At 31.3% G+C, this 16,988-nt stretch overlaps 1 protein-coding gene across 1 annotated transcript; it reads right to left on the reverse strand.

The window, feature by feature from the left end:
* Positions 1-3,173: 3,173 nt before the first annotated feature.
* Positions 3,174-16,671, reverse strand: LOC142318449 (eclosion hormone-like). The gene is made up of 3 exons (XM_075355033.1): positions 16,615-16,671; positions 8,183-8,259; positions 3,174-3,384 (listed from the first exon to the last, which is right to left on the reverse strand). The coding sequence occupies exons 1-3, from the start codon at positions 16,615-16,617 to the stop codon at positions 3,240-3,242; spliced, it is 225 nt and encodes a 74-aa protein (XP_075211148.1). The 5' UTR covers positions 16,618-16,671; the 3' UTR covers positions 3,174-3,239.
* Between the last annotated feature and the right edge of the window lie 317 nt (positions 16,672-16,988).

Genomic DNA, 16,988 nt, shown 5'->3' on the forward strand with positions numbered 1-16,988 from the left:
ATGCTTTATGGCATTAAAAAGTACTCCCAGTTGTCAATATGACTGTGAAAAGAGTTGAATTACAGTCTTTAATAAATTTTCTGAAAACCAACTCCATTTATTTAAGAAGAGAGTTCTAAATATAATAAATGGGTTCTAAAATATTAGGTAGGTAATATCAGATATGTTAAACCACAAGAAATGGAACAAGATGGTTTTTTAAACATTATTTGGATGTAAGCCATGTTACACAGGGCTAAGGTTGTTTTGTAAAATTACTATATGATATTAGCAACAAAAAATATAAAAAATACATTCTTGCCATAGCATATTTGTTTATTATTAGTATTAAGTGTTTATACACTTTGTTAAATTATGAAAGAAATATATAATACTATTTGTTAGAAAGAAACAGGTTTATGTATCTCATAAATAAGTTTGGTTTCTTCCGTAGATCCTGGCCATATAAAAAGATTTGTACCAGTTATTATAATCACTGCTAGCCACATTTTGTTGTTTTAATGTTTTATTTAGAATTACAACACATTAATCAATTATATTGTGTTACATTTTGATGGGTGTGTTGTCTTTATTTTTATTGTGTATTTACATATTGTTTGTAAAAACATATTCCAATGTAAGAGGGTTTTGTAACCAAAATGCACTGTTTTTGTATAAATATAGCCCATATGGTGAAGATTAGCTTGAACCTCATCAATGCTACTGGCTGTTATAAAAAGCCTAGTGAGCACTAAAGAATTTTACTTGGAAGATAGCTATGTACAATGTGGCTTATTCCTTTCATTCTTGGATTCATTAATTGGGGCTAACAGTTATTGCATTAACCAGATAGAATATTATAGAGTATTAATACATTCCATATCATATCTTATAATCATAGATTATTGTACACTAGTATGGAAAAAATAATACAGTAAAGTTCATCATATTAATTGTCTACCTTTACCTCCCATAAATGCAATGATAGTAAGAAACATGACATATGACAAATCATTTTGTAAATCCTTCCTTTCTCTGCCTCTGCTTAAAATATGATTACTATATATTACAGCACTGTTTGTATTATATATGAAACAAAAATGTAAACTAAGGAATTATCTTCTTCATCCATGACAGTAACACATGTAATTTTATACTCTTTACAACATTAAGGTCTACATAATCCATAAATGATGTTCATATTGTTTTGTTAGAATACAGTAATGTTTTATTTATTAAAAGTATCAATCAGTCTATTTAAAAAAAAAAGGTTTTTTTCAAATATGAATAGATGATAAAAATTAGGTTGACATAAACAACAAATGATATTTTTTTTAAATATCAATAATTGTTTTAAATATCAATAATCTTTACATGTTTTAATTTTAATGTTTGTAAATTAATAGAGGTTTTTATGGTCATTAATGGCATTTACTTGTTTGACTTATATTTTATTACTAAGTTTGTTGACATTAATTGTTTATTGTAATCATTATATAGTAATTCTCTTGTTAACCAAAAAAATATAATTCTTTCATTAAAGATATTTCTGCAATTCTCCTTAAGCTGAAACTAAAGAATATTAAATTATACAGAGCGTTTCGTAATGTTCTTCGGATTTTCGAAAATTTATTAACAAAAAACTATTTCACTCATAAGAATAAAACAAGTACTGTACGAAAGAGTACTTCAAATAGTTTTTTCCACATATACTAGGCAGTTAGTAAACCATTTGCTCGCTAGGCATCGACAGTAGAGGAAATGGTTGCCACGGGAAGCGAGAAGTCGTTTTGTGTGATAGAATTTCACTTGTCAAAGTCAGTAATTTCTGTGCAACGTGCGTTTCGGTTGAAATTTAATAAGGAGCCAACAAGTGACAATTAAATTCGTGCATGGTATAAACAATTCAGTGAAACCGGTTGCTTGTGCAAGCGAAAATCAACCGGTCGTCCACCAACCTCAGAAGTCAATGTCGAACGTGTGCGTGCAAGTTTCATTCGCAGCCCGAGAGTCGAATGCGGCTACAGGCAGAGAATTAGGAATTCCGAAAACAACAGTGTGGAGAGTTCTCCGTAAACGTTTATTATGGAAACCGTACCGTCTTCAATTAAACTAGCGTCTGGAGATAAAACACGTAGGCTCGATCTTTGTTTACAGTTACAGGAAAAGATGTTGTTAGATGAAGGCTTTATGAACAAGATAATTTTCACCGATGAAGCTACTTTCCATATTAGCGGCAAAGTAAACCGTCATAACGTGCGAGTTTGGGAAACCGAAAACCCACACGCTTATGTGGAACACATTCGGGATTCTCCGAAAGTAAACGTTTTTTGTGCGATCTCTCGTGAGGCAGTGTATGGGCCGTTCTTTTTTACGGAAACGATAGTAACCGGCATGATATACCTGGATATATTACAATTATGGCTTATGCCTCAGCTACTCAACGACTTCATTCTCCAGTAAGATGGTTGTCCTGCCCATTTTCATAACGAGGTTCGACAGTACCTTAAACAACATTACCTCGGCGCTGGATAGGACGTGCGTCTGAAGAAGACCAACACATTATGCTGTGGCCACCATGATTTTTTTTCTCTGGGGTTACGTGAAAGATAAGGTGTTTATCGCACCAATGCCGCACGATATCGCTGAGCTAAAGGATCGCATAATCAATGCAATCAACTCTATCGAAAATGACATATTAGAACGAGTTTGGTAAGAGCTAGACTTTCGTGTTGATGTGTGCCGTGTCAAAAGAGGAGCACATATTGAATATTTATAGATTTTAACAAAAACTGTTTGAGTCCCTGCATCACCTCGTAAACTTTCATTTAGGTAAGTGAAATACTTTTTTTGTTGCATTTTTGTAGCTCCTAAGAACATTATGAAACGCCCTGTATGCTTATATATATATATATATATATATAAAACAATAAATTATTTATTATAATTAATAAACAGTAAGTTGAACTTTATGATTTATACAAACCATTAAAATAACCAATACAGATAATACCACTCAAAATATTAATTCAAAAGCAAGTTAAAAATTAACTGAACCATTTTTTTCATGAACTTAAAAGTCATTTATTTATTTAATTAACCTTGTACTACATTATCAATTTAATTTTATACAAATTCATATTTAAAATGATTATTCATGAAAAAATATAATAATAATAATAATTTTGCTGCATTTATGAAAGGAAGTTTCATTTTTGTTATTAAAGACTAGAATAAAGGCTTATTTCACAATTTTAACTTCAATACAGTCTAAAAATAAGACCACGAAGAGTGAGAGGGTTATTGCAATCTGGAGATGTACTTCCTTTTGATAAAAGACATGACTCAGCACATGCTTGCCCATGAAAGTAATGACCAAACATTTGTTTACACTGTCCACAGTTTCTGTTAAAAATAAGAAATATATGCTCATATTAAATAACAGATAAAAGAATACAGTTTGATAATAAGTTTACATATAATTTTTATAATAATACTAATTAATAGATAACAGCAACACAGAAATAAATAAATTTAATCATAAGATAGATACACTGTAAAATTTCAAAAATCTAAAAAAATATATTAATGTAATTTTATTGCCCCACTAGAAATGTTTGAGAAATCACAAAATTTGGTACCAGTGAATCACTGCATGCAGGTGGGGAAAAGCACAGCTTTGTAAAATATTCAGATATGTTTACAGATACATATTGCTTGTATATATGTATTCTACTGTATTTTCAAGTTATAGTTATGAATCAGTCACATGATAATTTTGCTTTTACTGTTACTTAATACGAGGATTATTTTTTTCAAGCTCCGATCGGTCACGAAATTAAAACCAGAGTGAAAATAAAATATTTTTTATTTGTAACAAGTACTTACATAGTTACGCTAATTCTCTACGTAGTCGCCACTCCTATTTAGTCATTTGTCGTAGCGTGGTACCAACTTTCCAATATCCTCGTCATAGAACGGAGCCGCCTGTGTTTTCAGCCATGTTTCTACGCCGGTCTGCAGCTCGATGTCTGTGCTAAAATGTTGTTCTCCTAGCTAGCGTTTCATGTGAGCAAAGATGTGAAAATCGGATGGAGCCAAGGCCGGGCTGTATGGTGGGTGATCAAACACTTCCCAACGAAAACGCTGCAGGAGCTTCTTTGTTACAGCTGCAGTGTGCGGCTCATGGAGAAAGACAATGCCTAATGACAACATTCGTTCCTCTCCGCTTATTCTGAATTGCCCTTCGTAGACGTTGAAGAGTCACGCAGTATGAGGCTGCAGTGATGGTCGTGCCACGTTCCATGAATTCCACCAAGAGAACTCCATTCCGGTCCCTGAACACAGTAGCCATACACTTTCTGTTGAAGAAGTTTCGCATGAACTTCTATGGTTTACTGGGAGAATGAGAATGCATCCGCTGTTTGGATTGTTCTTTTGTTCCTTCAGTTTCAAAATGGACCCATGTCTCGTCCCCTGTGACAATTTTGTTCAAAAATTCTTCTCCTTCATTGTGGTAGCGTTGGAGAAACGTTAGGGAGGCGTCCATTCTCATTGTTTTGTGATGGTCGGACAGCATCTTGGGAACCCATCTCGCACACAGCTTGCGATACTGAAGTCTCTCACTCACAGTGGTGTAGAGAGCTGACCTTGAAATTTCAGGAAATAAATCACTCGATACAGAAATTGTGAACCGACGATTTTCTCGAATTGCCTCATCCACTCGCTCAACGAGATTATCGGTTGACACTCGCTTCCTTCCCTGACCGCCTGCATCATGAACATCTGTACGTCCTGCTTTAAAATTCCTGTACCATTGTCGCTCTTTGCTGTCACTCATTGAAGTTTCACCGTACACATGACTTATATGTCGATGAATGTCAGCTGCATTACACCTCTCAGCCTGAAGAAATCGAATTATCGCACGCACTTCACACTTGGCGGGAGATGCTATTGTTGTAGACATGTTTACGTGCTAGCTGCGTGTTCAGAACTAAACGAAGTGACGCGGTGTGATTGAACGTCATACTAGAAACGCTGCGCAACACATATGCGCAAAGGTTCATCCGATTTTTGCGCGGGTTTTTATTTCGCGACCGATACGACCTTGAAATAAAAATAACCCTCGTAATATGGATAATTAAAATCACTTTATCTTTTAGTAATAATTTAATTTTTACATTAGTTAATCAAATTTTAACCAAAAGCCTAATTATTTAAGATATAAGTTTGATGGTAAACAATATTAAATACAATCTTCCCTTCATTTTTATAAATATTATTCTTTATATTACCTTTCTGATCTCTAATAAAGACTTTCTTCTATGACCCAAACAAAATTTTGGTCAAACATAACTCTATGAATGATCACACACTACTCAAGCATGTCTATAACTGCATAATATTTCTGTAATTTGTACTACAGAAAACCAAATAAATTTAAGAAAATCTATAACTAACACTTTAACTTCCTTACTTTAACTAATTCCATTATGTCAACATTATGATGTCTTTTTTTAAATTGTGTATAGAAATAATACGCTTATTAATTCATGTAGATAATGGATAGATATAGTAGATTCATGTAAGAAATTTATTAATACATATAATGACTATAAAGACTGCACTAGTTCATTTAAGTTTTAATTCCATCATGCTACCATAGTAGCAGTATGAAAATATTTAGTATATAACCACGGTATAACATAATCCATTATTTTTTAATAACAACAAAATGTATTGAATAATCTCCTTTTGCTTTTGTTAGCATTACATGACATAGTTACAAAATTTTCAGGTACATAATAAATTTAAAAAATATTGTTTCTTCTTTGTCTTCAGTCATTTGACTGGTTTGATGCAGCTCTCCAAGATTCCCTATCTAGTGTTAGTCGTTTCATTTCGGTATACCCCCTACATCCTACATCCCTAACAATTTGTTTTACATATTCCAAACGTGGCCTGCCTACACAATTTTTTTCCTTCTACCTGTCCCTTCAATATCTACCTCCAGAATATTTTCTCCTCCTATTTTCACATTCAGTGGTCCATCTTTGTTATTTCTACTACATTTCATTACTTTCGTTCTGTTCTTGTTTATTTTCAGCGGTAGTTCTTGTGCAGGACTTCATCTGCCATTCATTGTTTCTTCTAAATCCTTTTTACTCTCGGCTAGAATTACTATATAATCAGCAAATCATATCATCTTTATCTTTTCACCTTGTAATGTTACCCCGAATCTAAATTGTTCTTTAACATCATTAAGTGCTAGTTCCATTAAAGATTACAAAGTAACGGGGATAAGGAACATCCTTCTCGGACTCCCTTTCTTATTACGGCTTCTTTCTTCTGTTCTTCAATTATTACTGTTGCTGTTTGGTTCCTGTAAATGTTAGCAATTGTTCTTCTATCTCTGTATTTGAACCCTAATTTTATTAAAATGCTGAACGTTTTACTCCAGTCTACGTTATCGAATGCCTTTTCTAGGATTATAAATGCCAAGTATGTTGGTTTGTTTTTCTTTAATCTTCCTTCTACTATTAATCTGAGGCCTAAAATTGCTTCCCTTGTCCCTACATCTTTCCTGAAACCAAATTGGTCTTCTCCTAACACTTCTTACACTCTCCTCTCAATTCTTCTGTATAGAATTCTAGTTAAGATTTTTAATTCATGACTAGTTAAACTAATTGTTCTGTATTCTTCACATTTATCTGCTCCTGCTTTCTTTGGTATCATGACTATAACACTATTTTTGAAATCTGATGGAACTTCCCCTTTAAAAAATATTGTAAATAACATTAACGATAAATGTGATTTAGTTATCTTATGCAGTCTACACAGCATTATGGTGCCTGTACATGCAAGTAAATTTATTTTATCATCTACTCCTGGGTTTAGTATTTTTTATTTCAAATAAAGTGTGTTCCCTAAAAACGTACAATTAATCAGGGATATACTTTCTTTTTTTTCTGACTACTAATCAGAGATTTACTAGCTAGAAAAAAATTCACTCACTAGATATGGGTATAGTACATTGTATATATTCACAAAATTTATATAGCTTTTTCTAAAGCGATATGAGTATGTTGTTGCTTATATGAGTGCAATAACTGCTTACTGCAGTTACAATATGAATATATTCCAACTGCTTAGGTGTGTTCATCACTTTATAATCAAAAATGAAAATACAATATTTTTTTAAAATCATAAACTGTTTGTCATGAAGGAATGGTAGGCATACCTGTCATGAACTATTACATTAAAACTGCATGTATGGTTACAGTAATCGCAAAATGTTTGGTTCATTAAATAATTATTAATAATCCAAAATAACCATTATAGAGAATCTAGAGTTTGCTTATATTTTATTTAAGATTTTGTGGTTTACTAACAAATGATTAAAATTTAGCCTCTAAACTGAAATTAAAAATTTAGGCTCTACCTGCCTATAAAAACTCATTTATAACGGAATAATTAACTGCATGCATTATGATGTGAACTGTTGAATAAGAGTAGTTATGAAACATCCTACAGAAATACTTGTGGAGAAAACATTGGAGTATTTCAATAAAACAGAGATGATGGGAAGATTCCTAAAGAAATTTTGAAATAAACACCTGTTAAAAGAAAAGTGCAAGAATGCCAAGGAAATGATGGTGAGGATAGGACAAGTCAATGAACTGCCAGAGGAAATAATTTAATTGCAATAATGATGATCATGATCATGATGACATATGCTACTTCTAATTTTTATTATAATCACACACAATATATAAATCTATCGGATCACAAAAGCAAATAGCTACCAGCAACTAACATTCAGCTAATCATCATGTAATACTGCTTTATCAACATAATAAATATATCCTTAAATCGTAAAACACATCCACAGGAGTAACAACTCATATACAACTCATACTTCTATGAAAAGGTGTGCTCATCAAATATGTTTAAATTCTTACTCTGTCAGTTTGTCACAAAGTGTAAGATTAAAATTAAAACAGAAATAATCTAATATTCTAAGCAATAGTTAACATTTAAATCAGAAAGATAAAAACTTAGTTATAGAGTTACTTATATAAATTATCATAGATCGATCATATTATAATAACAATAATTATATATTATACAAGTATGTTAGCATATATGTATTACAAACATGTTTAATCGTAAGTTAATATTTAAAAGCAACACTTTTACTTACTTTATGCAGGTACCAATACGTGAAGACATAACATCAGTAGAAAGTAGAAGAAGCAAAAAAATACCAGTATAAAATACCTGAAAAAAAAATTAAATTTTAATGTCTTGAAATTATCATTATCTGATAACCAAGGATAAGAACTCCTTATTGGAATGTGATTTTATAAACATATTTAAGTACAACTGATCTAGAATCAGTTAAAGTTTCATTTTTACCTTGCCGTCAAGGTAGCGCTACAGCAGATCTATAGCTAGAAGGGAAAGTATTGTAATTGGTCCAATTTGGGCGTATATGGTTTTCACTGGATCTTGATGTTGTGACACCTAAAGAACTCAAAAAACCAGATGGAAATTTTCTGGACGTTAATGATCGTATGTACCCATGTGTGTTTGGTGTTGGCCTCTAAATCACCTTATATCTCCAGAACTACTGGACCGATTTTAACCAAACTTGGTCAGATTACTTCTGTTTATGAGGTATTGATGGCATTAAATGTTTAACTTAAAAGGTCAAAAGGGTGAGGCTGTAGAGCAAGGTCACCCTCAGTATCATAAGATTTTGCCTAATTAATGAGATATTTTTCTTAGGTACATTTGTTAACAATTAAAATATAACAATATTTGCAAAATAAAATTTGCAAAGCTGCACCCTCACCCCCAAAAATGCTATAAACTAATGACTGAGTGGACATACTGCTTAAGTAGTACCTCCTGTCATAAGGAGTGCTAGTGTCGAAGTCCACCATCTTGGAATTTCCCTTTTTCCCTATGGGAAATTCCTTTTCTCTTGCCTTCTTGGACCGGTAAATTTTAAATTCCACAGAGTCGCCAACCAAATTATTTTTTATACATTAAATATTAATTATTTATTTAATTTAATTTAGTTAATATTTCAAAGGTTGGTAGCTCTGACTTAATAACTGTTGTAGTCGACTGCTATGTTGTGACGTCACAGGTGAACGGTAGAACTAAATAAATGAATAATATTTAAAGTGTATAAAAGTAACTCGGTCTGGCTGGGTCTCGAACTCGATCGCCGGGTACATGGAACGTTAAGCCTCACGCCTACACCACTCTGCCGACCGTACAAGCGCAATTTGTTCTATGTAAGTTGTGAAATTACATTTGTTTAGTTAGAACCCACCTTCGCCGGTAGTACCGTCCCACCCGCACGAATTGATTACAGTATAAGCGATCGCTTTAGTTAGAGTCATTGAATTAAATAAACGAAAAAATATTATATTTAAATCAAATGATAAATATTTTAAATTAAGTTGTGTGTGCGTCAACCCCTCTCTCTCTCTCTCTCTCTCTCTCTCTCTCTCTCTCTCTCTCTCTCTCTGTGTGTGTGTGTGTGTGTGTGTGTGTGTGTGTGTGTGTGTGTGTGTGTGTGTGTGTGTGTCAGCCGTGCATCAGAAACAACCCACAGTCACGTTCTGGAAAAGTTCTACAACTGAGTTGTCATCTTTTTTATATTTGTTGCACTGATAAAAAATTCACTCTTTTTATTACACGGAAATAATATGAAATTTAAGAATATAAATTTTGGAAATGCCAAACAGAACTACATTTTATAAAACTACTAGCTGACCCGGCAATGCTTCGCTATTGCTAGATTTGAGTATATAACCCACCGGGTTGGTGTAGTGGTGAACGCGTCTTCCCAAATCAGCTGATTTGGAAGTCGAGAGTTCCAGCGTTCAAGTCCTTGTAAAGCCAGTTATTTTTACATGGATTTGAATATTAGATCGTGGATACCGGTGTTCTTTGGTGGTTGGGTTTCAACTAACCACACATCTCAGGAATGGTCGAACTGAGAATTTACAAGACTACACTTCATTTACATTCATACTACATATCATCCTCTGAAGAATTATCTAAACGGCAGTTACCGGAGGTTAAACAGGAAAAGAAAGAAAGATTTGAGTATATATATATATATATATATATATATATGTGTGTGTGTGTGTGTGTGTGTGTGTGTGTGTGTCTCTGTGTGTGTGTGTGTGTGTGTGTGCATATAGATTAAACGAGCACAAATGAAAGTTTGATAAAACATTAAAAAAACTGAACATTACCGAATATCACAAAATTTAACCTTTATTTTTTCCCCTCTTTTTCTCTTAAAATCTTCCCTCTTTCCCTTTTTCCTTTTTCCCTTCTTCCCTTTTTCACAAAAATATTTCTTTTTCAAGTAACTAATATATATTCTGAATATGAGCCAAATCGGAACATAAAAACAATTTTCCGAAATATGTCGACCCCAGTGCCACCTAGCAGGTCCAATTTTTTGCAAAAATATTTCTTTTCAAGTAACTAATATACATTTTGAATATGAGCTAAATTGAACCACCATAATGTTTAGTGCGTGGGAGCGTGGGGGTGGGTCATATGAAATTCCGACGCCGTAGTGCTGAATTGTCATCGAAGTTACATACTTGTACCAAATTTCATTGATTTTCATACGATAGATCAAAAGATATAGCAGTTGCAGGATTTGATTATTCCTAAAGCGAGTTAAATAAAAGCTTTTAAAAATAATTTTAGGACGATATCTGAGAATGGATTTGACAATTTTTGATGGTGGTATGTAAGATTATGTGAAAGTCGTAGCTTCAAATTAAAAATTTGTTGTTTTTGGCAAATTTTTCATATGCATGATGAATGGCCTAAAGAGTGGAGAGCAAAGATTTTACTTTGACAAGAGCTCCCTCCCCACTCTTTAGGCCATTCATCACACATATGAAAAATTTGCCAAAAACACCAAATTTTTTATTTGAAACTATGACATTGACATAATCTTACATACCACCAAAACCAATTCCATTCTCAGATACCGTCCTAAAATTATTTTTTATCTTTTAGTGCGTTTAATTTAAGAGTAGTTTAATTTTTTTTTTTACTTTTTTTTTATTTTCTACTTTTTAGTTCATTTAATATAACAGTGATTTTAAAAAGTTTTTTTTTATATATTTTTTATTTTCTACTTTTTATTCTTCATAAGTTTAAATTTACAGGTGCGCTAGCGCATAGGTTTGAGCGATCTTTCGAAGTTTTCATGCTTCAAATTTCCAATATCGCAGACAAGAGTATAGACAGCTTTAAAAGTTCATATATCTTAAAATATTACTGTATATATACCAATATGCACTTCAAACATCATAAATCTGAGTTCTCTAGTCTCACATATTAAAATCTCTCATGAATTCAAACACTGAACCCGTCAGAAATGTCACTCAATACACAAAAGGAAATTCCGGATTTCCAAACTCCAGCCATAATTTAACAAAAGTTACGGGCAATTTTTTTTCACCGTGTGTGCGTTCGCGTGTTCAAGTTCTGTCGGCAGCAAAATTACTTTTTTGATTTTTTTTTAACCTTTTTGATGGTGATTTTGATCTTAGTTTGTAATCTACTTGGGGAAAATGCGCACTTGTTACTTATGATCGAAGAGGAGTAATTACTTTTATTTACTAGCTCATAAATATCTACTAGACATAAATATTGAAAGTAACAGTTATATGAAATTTTAATTTGTCTCAACCGTAGAAAACATACTTTCGTTCAATTTAATCAACTGAAACGAAGATATGACAAACATGCATAATTCTTTTACTAAGAAATATGCATGTAAACGGGGTTGCATAAGTTCAAGGGGCTTTTTTTTCACTTTAATAAGAGGCATTTTTTCACTAATTAACGCATTTTAGCGACTTGAGAATGTTGCTAAAATGTGTTGTCATCAGGAGAAAACTAGAATTTAAAATTCCAGAGCCAATGGATAAGCGGAAATGCTTCAAAATTCGACTGAAAGGTTCCGTACCATGAATCTCGCATACATAGTCCCAAAGAGAGTTAATAGAAGAATGGTAATAAAAAAAAATATAATACATTTTTGTGGAATTTCAAATATATATCAGATATATATATATATATATATATATATATTTTAGTAAACTGAGTAAATTTTATTTATTAAAGTCAATAGAACTTCAGTTGATGAACAATTAACTGTAACATATTTCATTTCATTTTCATAAAAATGAGTAATGACCCTACAACAGTGTCCGCTACATGAGTAAGGTACGTCGACTTATAGCAATGTAATTTGGAAGACGTTTCCAGACAGATACAGTCAGATTTACTAAATCTACCATGTAAATTATCATGTGTTAAATATAAAAATGTGAAAATAGTTTACTAAATTATATAATGGTCCACTCTCAGTGGGTTGTTATTCTCATTTAAATTGGTAAACTTGTTACTCACTTGTTTTTAATACATCACTTTACTATACTTTTCCACATGATAGTGTTCATTTTAATGAATAAAATTTTTTTTAGGTAATAAATAATAGAATACAATACAAAATCCTTACAATTTTGTCAGTACTGTAAATTATTAATTCATAGAATAAAAATCTTAATAAATTTCAAAAGTAACTGATGTTAAGATTTTCCTACTGTTAATAAAAGTCTTCAAACATATATCTCTAGTAAGGTATTCACCATCACATTGATTTTTGAATCCCTATAATTCAGATTGAATTTCTTTATAAAACAAAAATGTTATCAATCAATTAAATACTTTAATTAACATCTATATGTTAAATATTGGATTAAGAATAAAAGAGATAAAATGAAATGTGAATTCAGTTAAGTTTTTATTTCTTAATATGTAATATAATTTGTTTACATCAAAAATTAATTTAAATGTCAGGAAAAGATTTTTGAAAGTGTATGTTTGGAGTGTCGCTTTATATGGAAGTGAAACGGACAATCGGAGTATCTGAGAAAAGATTAGAAGCTTTTGAAATGCGGTGCTATAGGAGAATGTTAAAAATCAGACGGGTGGTAAAAGTGACAAATGAAGAGGTATTGCGGCAAATAGATGAAGAAAGAAGCATTTGGAAAAATATAGTTAAAAGAAGAGACAGACTTATACGCCACATACTAAGGCTTCCTGGAATAGTCGCTTTAATATTGGAAGGACAGGTAGAAGGGAAAATTGTGTAGACAGGCCACGTTTGGAATATGTAAAACAAATTGTTAGGGATGTAGGATGTAGAGGGTATACTGAAATGAAACGACTAGCACTAGATAGGGAATCTTGGAGAGCTGCATCAAACCAGTCAAATGACTGAAGACAAAAAAAAAATAACTTAAAAACTTAAATCGACCCTTAATTAAAAACTACTAAATGACCCTTAATTTGGCATTCTCTTCAAAAGATCGAAATTAAATAATCGAGAGAATATATTCAGTTTACTAGGTAGTTTTAATTTTCCTGTAGAATTTTTTTAAATCGATATTATTAAATTTATTTTTCAATAACAAGAAACCTTTTTCTTGTTAAAAATCAAAAAAATACTTAGAAACGTCGAAATGTTATGTAGTGAAAGGACGTTGTATTTTTTTACTTCTTGTTCCATTAATTTTCTTGTGAAAATGATTTGAATGTCAAAATGACATTTAGCAAATATAATAAAAATATTTTAAAATCCGCATTAAAAATTTCCAAATCGACAACATAATTTTTGTTTAAAAAAATCTTCCGCTTAACACATCGGGAAAAAGCTTAAAACAGCATCGCCAAAAGAAATGTTATATAAAATAAGATAAAACATTATTAAACCGCTTCCTTTAATTTCTTAATTAGACCTGTAAGTAATTTGAATTGAAAACCTCATCCTTTTATTGAAGTCAAGTAAAAAAAAAAAAACTATTTAAGAAATTGTACAGCATAACTTATTAAATAAATGTGTTTACGCTTACGTAAGTCTTTCACTTTAATAATTCATTTATTATTATAGAAATAATCTTAAAAATTCACTGTTACATGTGAACTATCCGCCACCAGGCAGATGTATAGTCTTTCCAGGATAAAAAAAAAAACACAGAAAGAATCTTGTTTAATAAAGAAACTGTCTACTTTTGCTTGAATTTGCACTGTTTTCAGCGGAAAGAAATTAAACTGATGATCTTCACAACTTTTATTGAGGCTAGGCTCTAATTTTACATTTCCATTTACAGTGACGACTCAAAAGGTTCACCCAATTTTTTTTTCTCATTTTTAAATGAGAAAAATCACCATGTTAGTTGACAACAAGGAAGTTGGTCGGGATTTTTCATGTAAATTGATATTGGTTATAATTATTACAATTCTCTAACATCATTGGAGAATTCAAAGATATCTCTTTTTTTCAACTAGATGCAAACAAACGACGACGAAAATCGTCAGCAATTTTTATAAGCGACCACCCTAATAATGATGTTCGGATTTCGGTAAGCTCTACCTTGTGATCCCGTAACTGATTTGACCGTAGTCAAATTGCCTCGGCCCTCTATATCGCCCGCCCTCAATACTAGACATCCCCTTGATGTACTTAGCATATAGTTTAGTTAAGTACTTTAAACTACTTAAATATTGAGAATTAAAAATCTGAGATTTCTAATAATTCCTTTAAAATTTAAGATTTACAATTTCAATTATTTTTAATGCTTTATAAATTATTTACGCTACTGAATGAAGTAGCAATGTCTTTTCTAAAATTTCGCGAGAAAAAATTAAGGAATTAGAAATGTTAAAAACTAATCTTTACGCTCATTCTCTCCTACGTTTTGAAATTATATAATGCGATATTATTTTAATAAATAGCCCTTGTAAATTATTATTAACATTTACGATTAAATTTAATTTATATCTTATCAGGGCGATAGTGATATGTGCATATTTTCGGCGTAATGTATGTCGGAGTGGAGATGTTTAGCGACGTACAGCAGGTAGTCTGGTCGCGAGGCTCGGTCAAATGGTTTACATTTTAACAATAATGGTTGTTTGATATAGTCTTCTAGTCATCGATGGATTATTAGATTCTAATTATCTAAACATAAAATTCCGGTGACTTCCGCAATATCACACAAATCAATTAATAGTTAAATCGGGAGGTGGAATTCATAAAAATTCCGCCTCCCGATTAAAAGGTAGAGTCGTTACCCGATTGAAAATAAATGAAGTTTTATTTTCGGTCTGTTACCGTTTGTTACAAAGATGAACAGTATTGAACTTAGCAGGTTTTGGCTGAAAACAAATTTAACTTACAAAACGTCACATTTTATTTAACTTTTTGTAGATAGGCTTTCTTTAAAAAAAAAGGTTATATATATATGTGTGTGTGTGTGTGTGTGTGTGTGTGTGTGTGTGTGTGTGTGTAAATATTTATTTTTTAGAATTAATTTTATTAAGTGAGATGAAAATTTCGTTAAACACGTAAGACATTTAAGGGATTAATTAAATATCAAATAATCAACTAATTACAACAATCATCTGTAAAATGAAGAGCACTTTAAAGTGAGATGTAAAAAATCTGATGTGGGCATCAATAGACTTCCTTGTACGCCTATTACATTGCATATACACATTTTTTTTAAAACGAACATAAAATTTTATATCGTTAATAACTTTTGATATTTTTTCATATTGTTTTTATTTAATTATTATTAATTGTAAATTTTTTTTACAATCACAGGTTAATAATTATTAATAAATCAATATATTTAAATTAAAAAAAAGTTAAAAAAGAAAAAGAATGAAGTTCGATTTGAACCATTATGCCTTCCTCTTGTAAGTTCCAAAAATATCATTAATTGAAATTTTATTTGGCTACAGCTCTGAAACGTATGAAAATAAATACCACTTATGATATATCGTTGAAAAGCTCTCAATGAGAGCTTATTTATTACTGCAGTTAAGAAAAAGTCCAAATTCCAATTTTTTTTACTTTTGGACATTTTTGGTACAGTCGATTGCAATCAAAAGAGGAGGTGTACAACTAGATATTACAACAGTCCTAAATCCAAAATTTCAGCATTCTACGGCTAATCGTTTTTTAATTATGCGAGATACATACGCACATTCATACGTATGTACGTACGTATCTACAGACGTCACGCCGAAACTAGTCAAAATGGATATTTGCTTTGAAATGTGAAAACCGAAATTTTTCGCGAATTAGAATACTTCCTTTACTTTGTACAAGGAAGTCAAAATGATTGAAATTTTATAAATTTATACTAATCCGACATTAATTTAATTTTTTTAATTAAAATGTTTTGTAAAATATTTAAAAAGTAAATTTCACTTATATTTTTTTACATTTCTTATCCAGCTATTTAATAATATTATTAAAATTGCGTTAAATATAATATATTGAATATTTTTTAATGCATTGTACCGATATTAAATGTTGATAATACAGAATAAAAACTGTTTACGTGTAAAATTTTAAGTCATAATCTACGTTAACTAAATTATACTCAACTTTGTATTTATTTTAATTTTAAAAAGTATATGATATTCATTTTTGTTTTTTGTAAACTTCGTCCGTTGGAACGTTTCATTTTTTCTTTAAAATATTACGTTTTACAAACTTACCATTTTCTATCTGAGTCACTGCTTCGATTCGTCGTATCGGAGTAAAGTAAGTTTATGAATAACAGCGCAGACAGCAATGGGCGCCCCGACGCAGCTGATGCTACTGTGGAGGCTGCGTCCTGGAATTGAAGTCCCTCAACACAATAGACGCTAATAAAACACACCTACATAGACGTCGTCACGCGGCTAAGCTTACCGAATCAAGAAATCAATCTTTTAAAAGAACACAAAGAAATTCAATTTTTAGAGAGAAATGCGAGTTAAACAAAAATACATAAAATTTAATAGAAAGTACCTACAGATTTTATTGTTAAAATTTACTAGTTTATTGACGTTATTTTCCAACTGTTTTTGTACAGTATCACCTCATAATA

Source organism: Lycorma delicatula, chromosome 1, assembly GCF_047948215.1.
Source record: "Lycorma delicatula isolate Av1 chromosome 1, ASM4794821v1, whole genome shotgun sequence".
NCBI lineage: Eukaryota > Metazoa > Arthropoda > Insecta > Hemiptera > Fulgoridae > Lycorma > Lycorma delicatula.

What these genes read in the sequence shown, in the direction of transcription:
- LOC142318449 (XM_075355033.1), bottom strand. An exon ending in CGTATTGGTACCTGCATAAA is followed by an intron (nt 3,385 to 8,182) that starts GTAAGTAAAAGT and finishes TATTTTTAACAG; the next exon opens with AAACTGTGGACAGTGTAAAC.